Source organism: Lates calcarifer, unplaced genomic scaffold, assembly GCF_001640805.2.
Source record: "Lates calcarifer isolate ASB-BC8 unplaced genomic scaffold, TLL_Latcal_v3 _unitig_1268_quiver_1015, whole genome shotgun sequence".
NCBI lineage: Eukaryota > Metazoa > Chordata > Actinopteri > Centropomidae > Lates > Lates calcarifer.
This window is the reverse complement of record NW_026115405.1, coordinates 21,481-36,152: the sequence shown is the minus strand read 5'-3', so window position 1 is coordinate 36,152 and position 14,672 is coordinate 21,481. Positions and strand designations below refer to the sequence as shown.

At 41.4% G+C, this 14,672-nt stretch overlaps 1 protein-coding gene across 3 annotated transcripts; it reads right to left on the bottom strand.

Annotated features, from left to right (window-relative positions):
• Positions 1 to 8,709: 8,709 nt before the first annotated feature.
• Positions 8,710 to 12,555, bottom strand: LOC108887727 (uncharacterized). 3 transcript variants are annotated; one of them, XM_051067192.1, is made up of 9 exons: positions 12,294 to 12,555; positions 11,718 to 12,050; positions 11,309 to 11,575; positions 10,926 to 11,129; positions 10,424 to 10,519; positions 10,080 to 10,172; positions 9,968 to 9,996; positions 9,399 to 9,467; positions 8,710 to 9,146 (listed from the first exon to the last, which is right to left on the bottom strand). In XM_051067192.1, the coding sequence occupies exons 1-9, from the start codon at positions 12,355 to 12,357 to the stop codon at positions 9,033 to 9,035; spliced, it is 1,269 nt and encodes a 422-aa protein (XP_050923149.1). In that variant the 5' UTR covers positions 12,358 to 12,555; the 3' UTR covers positions 8,710 to 9,032. The 3 variants fall into 3 exon arrangements, with proteins under 3 accessions (XP_050923149.1, XP_018538773.2, XP_050923150.1); XM_018683257.2 differs by having other exon boundaries at positions 11,718 to 12,053; positions 12,294 to 12,553; XM_051067193.1 differs by lacking the exon at positions 10,424 to 10,519 and having other exon boundaries at positions 11,718 to 12,053.
• Between the last annotated feature and the right edge of the window lie 2,117 nt (positions 12,556 to 14,672).

The following is a 14,672-nucleotide window of genomic DNA, read 5'->3' as shown; positions in this document are numbered from 1 at the left end:
ATAAGTGTAATCTAAAAGCTGCTACTCTGCTGCCCAGGTAAAGTTCACTGATGAACCATGATGGACTGCACTTTCTGTAACAGACCAGCAGGGGCTCCATACATTTGAACCTGAGAGCTGGTGGCAGAGTTCCAGAGCTGCTCTGCCTCCCGTGGTGCTGAGGAGGCAGAGGGCACAATGAAGTGGATGGAGGAGGAAGATCTGAGGGAGCAGGATGGGTTGGTGATGTGAAGGAGGTCAGACAGATATGAAGGGGCAAGGTTGTGGATGGAGGAGTTTGAATTCAATTCATTGCTGAACTGGGAGCCAGTGGAGTTGCTGTAGGATGGGGTGATGTGATGGTATGAGGGGTTGTGGAGGTTATGGAGGATCTTTTGAAGGAGGCCAAAGAGGAGAGAGTTGCAGTAATCAGTGCGGGAGGTGACGAGGCTGTGGACAAAGATGGAGCAGCATGGGGTGAGGGAGGGAGGGGGAGTCGATTAATGTCGCATAGATGGAAGTATGTGAACCAGGTGATGTTATTGTGGGATTAGAATTATAGTGTGCTGTCGAGGATGACACCCAGACTCTGGGGAGGAAACTGGGGAGCTGTCAGTTGTAAAATTGAATATAAAAAACTTTATTTACAAATGTTGTCATCATCAGCCATAACAAAGAGAAGATTATTACAGATTTCATTAAGACTCAAAGTCTGTTAAAGCCAAATACATACACATACAACACACATAAGGACACACATGTTAACACCAGTGCTTAACTAAGTCAACTGCAATGTTCTCCTCTGTACACTGAGTGTCACTGTTGCAGCTTCTACTCACAGCTAAACTTTGCATCTGGAATTTAAAGAAGTTCAATAAGACATGAATTTCCAAGTAAAAGAACAAGAACTCTGACAAAGTACAATCTAGTGTAGAGAACAGAAACACAACAACACAAACACTGCATCATACATCAAGATCCAAACACTGTCATGAGAAAGGTTTGAAACTAAAGCTCTCATTAAGGCCTGTGGGCTCCACAGTATTGAGCCTGTCAATCCAAAACATCACCTCCTCTGATGAGCTCGACTTTTTCAAGGCCAGTGAATCAACAACACATCCACTATTTCTGTATGTCTCATCATCTTCAGCATATTAACACAGGAATCTAATGTAATGTAACAGAAACAAACATTCAACAACCCAGACAAAAAGATGCAACAAGGAAACAACAAGAAAATAACTGTTATAAGGGAACTAAACATTAGGATTGAAAGTCCATTATTTCACTCACAGTAGGTTTGTCTTTGTTGTCTTGGTTGGTTTGGAGGGAAAAGGGCCTGCAGGCCAAAGGAGGAGGGGTATAGAACTTCCTGGGTGTGCGTTAATAGGCTGACAGGTGATTTCAGGGAAGGCTGGGTATCTAAACTTGTGATTTAACACATTGAATCGTCCAAATTTCCAGTTGTGATGATTGTTGTGTGATCAGAAATACAGACTTTAGGAGCTGTGTTGATTTGAGATGATATTTAACAGCAGTGGACTCATTTCTGTGGTGAGTTGATGTTGATCAGTGTATGACAGAAGCAGAAGGGTCTCCAACGTTTTCATAGTTGACTGGACCATCATCTTCATCTTCATCATTATTCACCTGTGAAAACAACACAGTGTCGACTTCAGCTTCAACAGGAAAAATCCAGCTTTATTCAACTTTTTGTTTCAAACAGTTTCATGTGTGAATGTTGTCACCTTTACTTCTTGTCCACACGTTGACTGTAACAACAGATATTATGAGTGCTGCTAAACCTCCAGCTACAATGATGAGCCGCCACCACCACCAACCTGGAGAGAGAATTTAGAAGAGATAAAAATAGTCAGTGGTGTTGAGATGATGAGCTGTTTATGATCATGTTCGAGAGAGAGAGAGAGAGAGAGAGAGAGATTTAGATTTTTAACAGTACTTTTTTTACATTTGGTTTAGAAATCACACAGACAGTTGTACGATCAACAAATCAGTTGAGGAAAGGTGTAAATATTAACTCTGTGCCGGTCGCTCTGCACAGCAGCTCCTCATGAGCCCATTGCTGTTCAAACATCTATATTCCCTGTGACCCTGTGGAAGCTGAACTCCAGCCTCAGTCTGGCCTTCACGTTGAGCTTCCACAGGGTCACAGGCGTCAGTAGCGTCACACTCCGCTCTGTCACACAGCCGCGTTTTAAAAATTGTTTTTACACAACTTGTGTACAGAGTTTTTTTGTCAGCCTTGTGCAAGCTTAGTGTTTTTTTGTCAGTGCGCTTCAGTAGGGGGCCGCTGAGCTCTATGAACCCAGGGCACAGGTGGATCTCTGGGTACGGGTCTGTGGGGTCAGGCTCAGCTTCTCCCCTGCTGTGTTTAAGGAGCAGGACTCTCTCCTTCTCCGTCAGCCTCTTCTTCCAGAGCTCCAGGCTCCTCTGCGTCAGACGGACAGAGCGCAGTCCCAGCACAGAGCTCAGAGCTGTGCTGTCCATGAGTGCCGGTCCTGCTGTTTCTACCAGCTGCTCCAGGCAGAACATTTTTGAGCTGCACAGCGCCCCCATCAGCCCAGGCACGGTGCTGCAGCACACGTCCAGTTTGGCTCCACAGATTAAAGGCTCCTTCAACAACCAGTACAGAGAGTTACACTTCTCACTTCTTCTACATTTAAACAGCACCCAGGATTTAAAAACACCCTGATAAAAAGGAGGCAACCCACCTAACTTTAAAAACTTAGAATCAGTTAAAAACAGAGCAGCATCCAGCCCCAGGTTATTAACACGCCTGAGTATGCAGCTGGCCACATCTCTCCACACCAGATCCTCAGGTCCAGTCAGGTATCTCTGAATAAACTGGAGCCTGAAGGTGGCGGCCCTGCTGGCCAGGTGGACCAGGCCCTGGCCTCCCTCATCTCTGGATAAAAACAACACTGATTGTGGAACCCAATGTAATTTATCCCAGAAGAAATCAACCATCTTTGCTTGGATCTGGGCAATAAGACCTGATGGAGGGTCCAGACAGGCTAACCGGTGCCACAACAGAGAAGCCACCAGGTTATTCAAAATAAGGACCCTCCCTCTAAAAGACATCTGTGTGTGGATCCACCTCCACTTAGCCAGTTTATTATCCACTTTCTCTATGATGTTCTCCCAGTTTTTCTTTTCAATGTCGCTGTTTCCTATATAAACACCAAGGTATTTTAAACCCCCCCTTTTCCATGTGAGGCTCTGAGGGAGAACAGGGAGGCCCTCACGCCACTCACCAACAGCAAGGGCTTCACTCTTCCTCCAGTTCACCCTCGCAGCCGACACAACAGAAAACTTCTCAATCACAGAGTTTAAAACACACACGTCTTGTTGATCCTTGATAAAAACAACGACATCGTCAGCGTAAGCAGATAAAACCACACTGCTGTTAAAACCAGGTAAAATCAGGCCTCGAACAGATGACCTTATCTTTTGTAGGAGGGGTTCCAGGGAGAGTGCATAGAGCATCCCAGACAGAGCACAGCCCTGCCGGACGCCTCTATGCACTCTAAAAGGAGCACACAGGCCACCATTAAACTTCAGCACACTCTCAATGTCACTGTACAACACCTTGATCTTGGCTATGAGACCAGCGCTGAATCCAAACCTCTCCATGACCTTCCAGAGGAAGCCGTGTTCAACGCGGTCAAAAGCCTTTTCTTGATCTAATGAGATCAGTCCAGTGTTTATGCCTAATGAACTGGAGACCTCCAAAACATCCTGAATGAGGTAGATATTATCTACCATGGACCTGCCAGGCACACAGTACGTCTGGTCCCGCTGGAGAATCTGCTCCATGGTTCCTCTCAGCCGACTGGCCAGAGTTTTGGACAGAATCTTGTAGTCGGTGCAGAGGAGAGAGACAGGACGCCAGTTCCTGATGTCCTGTAAGTTGCCTTTCTTGGGCAGGAGGGTGAAAGATTTGTTGACAGTTAAAACAGAGTTAAAATGCCAATAGGCGCTTTTATGTAAAATGTTTCTGATAAAAACGTTACATAAAACCAAAGAATGATCCGTAAAACCAACTGGTAAAATCCTACACGTTTTAACAGCACTGACTCTGTGCTTTAAAACATAAAACCGATCCAGTCTGGCCAAAGAGATGGTGTTTTCTCTAACGTGGGACCATGTGTACTGTCTGCAGCCTGTATGCATCCCTCTCCACACGTCCACCAGGCCATGAGACGAGACCAGCTGCCTCAAGGCATGCTGGGATACTGGATGAGGCTCTGCATGGTTTCCATCTAAAATCTCATTCTCAGTACAATTAAAATCCCCACCCACGAATAAATAACCCTCTGAGCTACAGCCTTGGACAGGCCAGGCCTTGATTAAATGTCCCTCTTCACCACATCCAAAGCATTTTACAGAGGATGATGTTGCAAACAGAATATAATCAAAGTCATCCACACGGACTCGGAAGCGGTAATCAAACTCTTCATCCTTGTTGTTCAGTAGCATGAAGAGCTGCCTGCGGTGTTTCAGCCTGATAACACCTTCCTTATCGGGGACACCACCTTCCCATGTCTCGATAGTTCTTTGATCAGGAACTCATCACTTAAAAAAGGTGGCACGTTTGACAGAGTGATTTTTGTAGCTGCTGTGTCAGCGGGATCACCGGCTCAAACATCCCATTCACCGTGATGCCCGTCTCCACCAACCTGTTCACCTGTTCTACCTTTTCCAGGAACAGAACCACCGCACTGTTCATACGGGCAGCGGACTTCACAGAGCCGTGCCCGATTATTTCCCCCACAGCCAGTGCTACCTCCTCCACACTGCACGGAGAGCCAGCTCCGGTTTTAATACCGTGCTTCCTGTCAGCCTGGAGGAGGCGCTGCTGGACGCCATGCTCAGCTCCTCAGAGCGAGGCTGACAAACAAAGGACAAACAAACAAACACTAAACTAACTGAGAGAAAACAACCACAGCAAAACTAAACTAACACACCTGCATTCATCAACACACACCACCGAAAATAATACAGAAAAAAGAAACAGAAAGAGAGAAAATACTCAATTTCATCCAACTCCTCCGCTCACACTCCAAAACACACTCACTCAGAGAGAGAGAGAGAGAGAGAGAGAGAGAGAGAGAGAGAGAGAGAGAGAGAGAGAGAGAGAGGTTCAGTCTCTACCTTGTGGTTTTGTTGGGTTAACGTTTGTGGAGGTTTTTTTATTTGTCCCTTCTGATGTTCTCTCTCTCATGGTTGCTGCTGTGGCTGTTGTTGTTGTTGCTGTAGTAGCAGTAGTAGTAGTAGCACCAGTAGTAGTAGTAGTAGTAGCAGTAGTAGTAGCAGCAGTAGTAGTAGTAGTAGTAGTAGTTGTTGTTGTTGTTGGATCATCTGAACAAATAAAAGTCAATAAACTGTTCAGTGAAAACATACTTCATGTTTAACATCTGCAACAAACACATGACAAACAATGGTTCAATATTCAAACTTCACATCTGTCAAATGAACAATGATGTGTGTAATTATACATGTCAGTTTGAAATGATTTAAACAGCTCATCATATTCTCACCTGTTTTCTCCTTTGAGGTCTGAAGGCTGAAGATAAAATGTTCTGCTTTTCCAGTGTCTCTATCTGTCACTTTACACTTTAATGCATTGTAATTCTGAATCTCATTCAGGTGAGATGTTTTAATGTTCACAGAGGCTGAACAGGAATGATGTGATGTCTCCATTACTGTGAAATCATCCTTCAGCCACTCTACTGTGTATCTACAGTCTCCATATGGAAACACAGAGCAGGTCAAGATGATCTTATCATCGTCCTCATGTTCAGTCTCTGGTGAAGATGGAGATATTGTGAGAGAAAGACAACAAGAGTAAAATGAACTTCATCACTGTAATCAGAATTATTGTAATGTTTCAGTATTTTGTTCTAACAAGACAGTTTGAGCTGAAAACATTATGATGGAAATACTCACTGGAAACAACAGACAGAACAACCAGAGTATCTGGACCTTGTTGTTGTCCTGATCTGTCAAACTGTCTGCAGCCGTAATAACCAGCATCCTCAACTGTGACCTTCTTTATAACCAGAGAACAGTTCTCTGTGACACTCAGTCTGTCTGATTTAGATTTGGCTGCTTCATGAATCTTCCCATGTTCAAACAGATGTACTGATGATCTGCTTCTTGAACCACTGAAGATCCAGGTAGTTCTGTCACATTGATCCTGATCATCTCTCACATTTTCACAAGGTAAAGTGACTTCATCTCCAACTCTGACAATGAAGACTGAAGGGTTTTGTCCATTTGCTGCTGTTGACAAAGAGAGAAATATGAAAAATGAATTGAAATAAAAATCTGACTTAATGTGACAGTAATTTTAGATCCAATAGAAATTTACAAATGTGTCTCGTCCTTGGTTTCAAAGAGTCCATTAAACTCACTCACAGTCTAGACTGTCTGATTAAACAAGACAATCCATAATAAAGTACCATGAGTAATATTAATGCAGTTGTGTGATGTTGATTTAATGTGTGTTCCATGTGTCCTTACCTGTAAACTGAAGCACCAGGATCAGAAATAAAGACATTTGAATCCATGTGAATTCAGCCATCATGTTTCTCTGTCTCTCTCCTACTTTGTCAGTCTCTTGTTCTCAGACTCTCAACTGTCAAAGTCTGTGAGGTGGTTTATTCTTAAAGATGAATTCAGCCTCTACTTCCTGTGATGAGTGACGTGTCACTTCCTCATGGTGACTTCAGTCTGTGTTTGCTGTTTTTGTCTGGTATTAGCTTGTCATCTCTTGTACATATAGAGATTTTGTTTTATTGTTTAAAAAAAGAAACTTCAGGTCAAAATGTAAAATCAGCTGCTACACAGACTAAACTGCCTTAAACACACTATTTATTAATATCACCACCACTAATGCACAACACTGCACCGTGCAAACCAACAGGTTCACTCTGTGTCTGGTCTCACGGTCTATTTGCAGCATGTTAAACCACATGTCCTGTTGTTCACAGTGAGAACAACAGCAGCAGAGCTCTGGAGGTGTTACCCTCTAATGATGACCTGATGAACATCAGAAAAACAAGTGGTTAACACGTTGGTGAACGTCTGACTGAACTATCTTTAAATTCCAAGCATCAGGTTCCCACACTTCTATTTTTGAACACCTGTAGTAGCAGGTCAGTTCATGTTGATGTGCTAAATGATTTGTTACAAGATGCTTTTTTGCAGAATCAAACACTGATCAGCCACAACATTAAAACAACTGACAGGTGAAGTAAATAACATAGATCACCTTTTTACAATACAATGTTCTGGTGGGAAAAAGTGATCCTTTTGCATGTGTCATTATCAAAGAACATGACAAAGAATCCAAGGCATCAACCTCCAAACTTCCCAGATCCCAATCCAAATCTGTGAGATGTGCCTGAACAAAGCAGATCAATGGAGGCCCCATGGCTGATGAGATTCAGCCACAACATGAACAGAGTAAAGAGAAAGGTGTTATCAAGACAACGACCTGATTGAACACAGGTGAGCAGCAGACTGCTCCCAAAAGGCCTGTGTCCTCCCAAACAGCCACAAGGGCCGAGTAAAAGAACAAGAACTCTGACAAAGTACAATCTAGTCTAGAGAACAGAAACACAACAACACAAACACTGCATCATACATCAAGATCCAAACACTGTCATGAGAAAGGTTTGAAACTAAAGCTCTCATTAAGGCCTGTGGGCTCCACAGTATTGAGCCTGTCAATCCAAAACATCACCTCCTCTGATGAGCTCGACTTTTTCAAGGCCAGTGAAACAAAGTTAAAATAAACTGATGAGACATGTTGGTGGTTCAGTGGTCAGTGAGGTCTTAGTTTCTGTTCTGCACCTTTACTTTGCATTGGATGAGTAATGGGAAATGTTTAGGTGTGAATGTGGACACAGCAGCAGAGGTCTGGTGGTTTGTTCTGATGATTAAAACTTTACATTTGGAAAACCTACAGCGCTGACAGAAACAGTCAAAAGACAAACAGGTAATTGTGGTGAAATGATCACCTGATTCCAAAGAAGAAATTTACCAGTAGAATTAGATTTTTCCTGAAAATCAGTTGAGGCTACAAAAAGGTTTGACTCAACCTTGTTAAAAACCTGCAGGCCTGCAGACAGTGCTGTCTCTTTACCTTCAGTGAGCAGTTACGTCTGTGGTGACGTGAGCTTGTGGTTTGGTTGGTCTGTCTATTAGTTCCCATTAAAGAGGTCAAAACTCCAGCAACACTTGTAGTTTATAGAAAAACTTTATTGTCAGACCAGAATGTTCCAGCTTGTGTCCTTCATCAAAGTCATTCTAAAAACATACTACAGATAACATTTAGATAAGGAAGCTGTAAAGTAGAAAAATTCAAAAACAACCAATCACATGCATCCACATACACATCAGCCAATGGGGCTCTTATAAGGATGGGTTGGGTTTATGGTCATGTGACTTCAGGCCAATTGTTGTACAGCCTTCATTAGTTACCACAAACCAATACACAGAAAAACACTTAAAACACTAAAAACAAAAATATGATTCATACTTAAAATATGTTAAACCATTCTGTAAATAATTTACAACAAATCAGAGAAAATGTGGACATGAGTAAAATATGAATGAACAGAATTAAAAATCCTCATTGTGCCAATGTGTGGACACAGTATGAAGAGTACAGTTTATATCATGTCTGTTCCCCTTTTTCACACTGTTCACCTCTAGATGGCGTCTCAACTCTCTCAATGACTTCATGTCTCATACAGCTGATACTGTTAAACATTGAATAAGATTCAGACCCTGTGTCCACTGTAATGGACATCAGTTATCAGCCAGTTATAATGTATTGATTTAACATTTTGTAACTGTGTCGTTATTTTACCAAAACTAAGCCAAGAAAAGAAACAATATGAGAAACTATTAAGATCATCCTCATCATAACTCTTAACATTTTAAATCTATGAGCTAAACAATCATGCAGTTGTTATAAAAATAACATGTTGCATTTAATAAGTAACATGTTATTTGTTTGGTTACTTGATGGTAGCATAGAGGTTGCTGAGATCAATGGAGGCTCCAGCAGAAGAGGAGGAGGCTTTCACAGTGCTGTAGGTCACTGCACCACCTTCACCATCATCACCCTGAACCTGGGAGGAAACAGTACAACACATAAACTTAACACAACATCAGCTGACAGGAGTTCAAGAAGTCCTGATGTTTCTGACATCTAACAACTGAAATGTTCACTTTTCTGCAGCTTTTATCTGCTGATCAGATGATGAAATATGTTGTGAAGTTGACATGTTGGTCTGATGGTGGTGCTGCTGTGTAGTGAGGGCTTCACAAAGAACAAAAAACAAAAAATCAAATCATCAGGTATAACCAATCAGACAGCTTACCCGAGCTTTACTCTTGGTCTTCTTGGTGTAGCTGATGGAGGCGTAGGAAACACCACGTTCAGGATCAGTCTACACAGTGAAGACAACATAAAGACTGTGAATTCATACTGAACTAATAATTTAATTTCATTCACATCAAATCCAGTTGAATCTGTTCTTTGTTCTTCTTCTCTGTTGAAGGACAAAGTTAGATTCAAGAGTCTCTGCAGGGTTTAAGCTCAGTCCCTGTAGAAATACAGTTTAGTAACATTCAGTCATTGTGTTTCCTGAAAGCGCATCACAGTGAACACAACACAAGCAACATCTGAGTACGACGTAAAGATAATGTGATGAATGAGATGGTGAAACATCTTCAGCATCTTATACTCCCAACAATTAACTGACCCTCTCTTCTGCAAACACTGACTGTTTTTCTACTGTGAAATCACTCATGTTTATTATTTCATCGATTCTTTCAGGTGGAAAACTGCACAGTTAATTTAATAATGAGAAATAAAAACCACAAACCCCACTTCCATTTCTAAAACCATAACTGTATTAACATGTGATCATTCAGATTTAAAACTCACCATGTTTCCATCCGTCTGTCTTTGGTTCCCTGAAAAGAAAAAAGAGTTGAGTTTAGCTTTTACAGTGAAAGTTTATTTTTCATCTAAATGTTTCACCTGCTAATGTTCTCACCTCTAGTTTTCTTCCATCTGACGAACACAACAACAGATATTATGAGTGCTGCTAAACCTCCAGCTACAATGATGAGCCACCACCACCACCAACCTGGAGAGAGAATTTAGAAGAGATAAAAATAGTCAGTGGTGTTGAGATGATGAGCTGTTTATGATCATGTTCATTTACTGTCTCTGTATCTGTAATATTTTAACTGACAAACATCAAATGTCTGTTATTATCAGTCAGAAATGTTTTTCCTGTATCAGACATATCTCCTCCCACAGAGAGAGAGAGAGAGAGAGAGAGAGAGAGAGAGAGAGAGAGAGAGAGAGAGAGAGAGAGAGAGAGAGAGACATTACCTTGTGGTTGTGGATTGTTGTTTGCAGATGTTGTGTTGTTTTTTCCTCCTGATGTCCCTGGTTTGATTGTTGTTCTCACTCCACTTCCATCCTCACCTGAACAAATACAATGTGAACAGTGAGAAAACACCTCATGTTAAAATGTGACAAAGTAAACTTCAAATCCCTGAAATAAAGAAAAGTTCTGTGTGATTTTATTCACAAGGTTGAAATGATTCAAACAGCTCATCATATTCTCACCTGTTCTCTCACCTGAGCTCTGAGAGCTGAAGTTAAACTGCTGCACTTTTCCAGAGTCAATATCTGTCACTTTACACTTCAATAACTCATCATAGTTTATGATAAAGAGACATAAAGCTGATAATACTGTGAAGAGGATTACAACTGTTTAACAAAGCCACTGATGGAGTGAATGAGAGAATATCTCCACCCACAGCCGAGAGAGAGAGAGAGAGAGAGAGAGAGAGAGAGAGAGAGAGAGAGAGAGAGGTTCAGTCTCTACCTTGTGGTTTTGTTGGGTTAACGTTTGTGGAGGTTTTTTTATTTGTCCCTTCTGATGTTCTCTCTCTCATGGTTGCTGCTGTGGCTGTTGTTGTTGGTGCTGTAGCAGCAGTAGTAGTAGCAGTAGTAGTAGTAGTAGTAGTAGCAGTAGTAGTAGTAGCAGTAGTAGTAGTAGTAGTAGCAGTAGTTGTTGTTGTTGTTGGATCTGAACAAATAAAAGTCAATAAACTGTTCAGTGAAAACATACTTCATGTTTAACATCTGCAACAAACACATGACAAACAATGGTTCAATATTCAAACTTCACATCTGTCAAATGAACAATGATGTGTGTAATTATACATGTCAGTTTGAAATGATTTAAACAGCTCATCATATTCTCACCTGTTTTCTCCTTTGAGGTCTGAAGGCTGAAGATAAAATGTTCTGCTTTTCCAGTGTCTCTATCTGTCACTTTACACTTTAATGCATTGTAATTCTGAATCTCAGTCAGGTGAGATGTTTTAATGTTCACAGAGGCTGAACAGGAATGATGTGATGTCTCCATTACTGTGAAATCATCCTTCAGCCACTCTACTGTGTATTTACAGCCTCCATATGGAAACACAGAGCAGGTCAAGATGATCTTATCATCGTCCTCATGTTCAGTCTCTGGTGAAGATGGAGATATTGTGAGAGAAAGACAACAAGAGTAAAATGAACTTCATCACTGTAATCAGAATTATTGTAATGTTTCAGTATTTTGTTCTAACAAGACAGTTTGAGCTGAAAACATTATGATGGAAATACTCACTGGTAACAACAGACAGTTCAACAGGAGCCTCTGGACCTTGTTGTTGTCCTGATCTGTAAAACTGTCTGCAGTTGTAATAACCAGCATTCTCAACTGTGACCTTCTTTATAACCAGAGAACAGTTCTCTGTGACACTCAGTCTGTCTGATTTAGATTTGGCGTCTTTATGAATCTTCCCAAGTTCAAACAGAGGTACTGATGATCTGCTTCCTGAACCAGTGAAGATCCAGGTAGTTCTGTCACATTGATCCTGATCATCTCTCACATTTTCACAAGGTAAAGTGACTTCATCTCCAACTCTGACAGTGAAGACTGAAGGGTTTTGTCCATTTGCTGCTGTTGACAAAGAGAGAAATATGAAAAATGAATTGAAATAAAAATCTGACTTAATGTGACAGTAATTTTAGATCCAATAGAAATTTACAAATGTGTCTCGTCCTTGGTTTCAAAGAGTCCATTAAACTCACTCACAGTCTAGACTGTCTGATTAAACAAGACAATCCATAATAAAGTACCATGAGTAATATTAATGCAGTTGTGTGATGTTGATTTAATGTGTGTTCCATGTGTCCTTACCTGTAAACTGAAGCACCAGGATCAGAAATAAAGACATTTGAATCCATGTGAATTCAGCCATCATGTTTCTCTGTCTCTCTCCTACTTTGTCAGTCTCTTGTTCTCAGACTCTCAACTGTCAAAGTCTGTGAGGTGGTTTATTCTTAAAGATGAATTCAGCCTCTACTTCCTGTGATGAGTGACGTGTCACTTCCTCATGGTGACTTCAGTCTGTGTTTGCTGTTTTTGTCAGGTATTAGCTTGTCATCTCTTGTACATATTAAAACATAAAAGTTTTAAAAAGTTTATGAAAAAAAATCTCTTCAGGTCAAAATGTAAAATCAGCTGCTACACAGACTAAACTGCCTTAAACACACTATTTATTAATATCACCACCACTAATGCACAACACTGCACCGTGCAAACCAACAGGTTCACTCTGTGTCTGGTCTCACGGTCTATTTGCAGCATGTTAAACCACATGTCCTGTTGTTCACAGTGAGAACAACAGCAGCAGAGCTCTGGAGGTGTTACCCTCTAATGATGACCTGATGAACACTGTCTATTTGTGCCATGTAGCACGTTAGACCACATGAAAAGAAGAAAAGGAGGGCTGTGGGAGCTGAATGTGTAAATAACTGTCTGCATTAATGCAGCTCTTCTTTTCTTTCCACAGTGTTTATCAGAAACAGACAGGATTCATGGTGTTTGACAGCTCACATGAACAGACAGGTGAAGAGTCAAACTCCTCGTCCTCCTGAATCTGACTCTTGATGTTCATGGTGCAACATGGTGATACTGTAGCAGCTGGGAAAGATCACAGATAAGATGATATGTTACTGATCTGAGACCTGTTGGTTCCTCATTGTTTCTCTCTCTCTCTTTTTTTTTTTTAAGAACTGAGGCGGAGGTGTTTTGGTGAGATTGTGGGTTCAAATTAAGAGCTGCTGGGAATGATGATGTGACTTTTATTTGTTCAGGTGTTGGATCATCACCTGATGATGTTCAGAGAATCGGCTGCTCTCTATAAACCTAAAGTTGCACTTTTATGTAACAAAATTGTCCTCAGGTCAAAATATAAAATCAGCTGCTACACAGACTAAACAGTGAACAAAATCAAAATGTATTAGTATTACCTCTACTGCAAAAGACTGCACTGTGCAAACCAACAAGTTCACACTGTGTCTGGTCTCACGGTCTATTTGCAGCATGCGGTAAGTTACACCACATAAATAAAAGAAGAAGAGGAAGAAGAAGAAGAAGAAGAAGAAGAAGAAGAAGAGGACTGAGGACTGTGAATGTGTGAACATAAGATAAATCTTTGCATCACTGCAGCTCTTCTTTTCTTTCCACAGTGTTTATCAGAAACAGACAGGATTCATGGTGTTTGACAGCTCACATGAACAGACAGGTGAAGAGTCAAACTCCTCGTCCTCCAGAATCTGACTCTTGATGTTCATGGTGCAACATGGTGATACTGTAGCAGCTGGGAAAGATCACAGATAAGATGATATGTTACTGATCTGAGACCTGTTGGTTCCTCATTGTGTCTCTGAGGTCATTTGTTTTCTGAGAACTGAGGCGGAGGTGTTTTGGTGAGAATATGACGACAGTAGCAGAGATCTGGAGGTTTTACCCTCTAATGACCAAATATACATCTGAAACACAAAGTGGTTCACACACTGATGAGTGTCTGAACTGTCTTCGATTTCCTGGAGGTGGAGCATCAAGTTCCCACACTCCCACTTTGAACACATGTAGCAGCAGCTCTGTTCATGTTGATTAGAAAAGGTTTGTTATGAGGAGCTATATGCAAAATTATCCACTGCAGTTTCATTCATATGTTGTTTAGACGAATGTCAGAGCCCAGTGCAAACAGAGCTGTCCAACCCAACAGAGGGAAGAGGTGAGAGAACAGGAAGTGGAGAGCTGAGCAGAGACGAACCTGTAGTGTGGTCTGAGGTTCAGTGTTGTGATCTGTGTGTTTGACAGAGAGAGAGAGAGAGAGAGAGAGAGAGACAGAGAGAGAGAAACACAGTTAAACCTCAGCTGTCCCTCATCAACAGAGCAGAGAGCTTTAGTGAAACACCACTGAGACAAAGATTCATCAACATTATTGATGAGTGAGTAGAATCTATAATCCACTCTCACTCTTTCACCATCGACTTCAACACTGACAGCAGCTCCTCACCTCAAACACCTTCTACCTGATTCTTCCTGCTTTTAGAAACAGACAGTTTGGCCTGTCCCACCACAAAGTTTAACAGCTCACACTTCTTTACATTCATTTTGTTGCAGCCAGCAGCAAAAATAAAAACACTTTCACACCAACTCTCACTACAGTGAAAAACTGTTTCTGGTTCTTGGCAGAAAGGACATTTACTGGACACTGTGGGATTG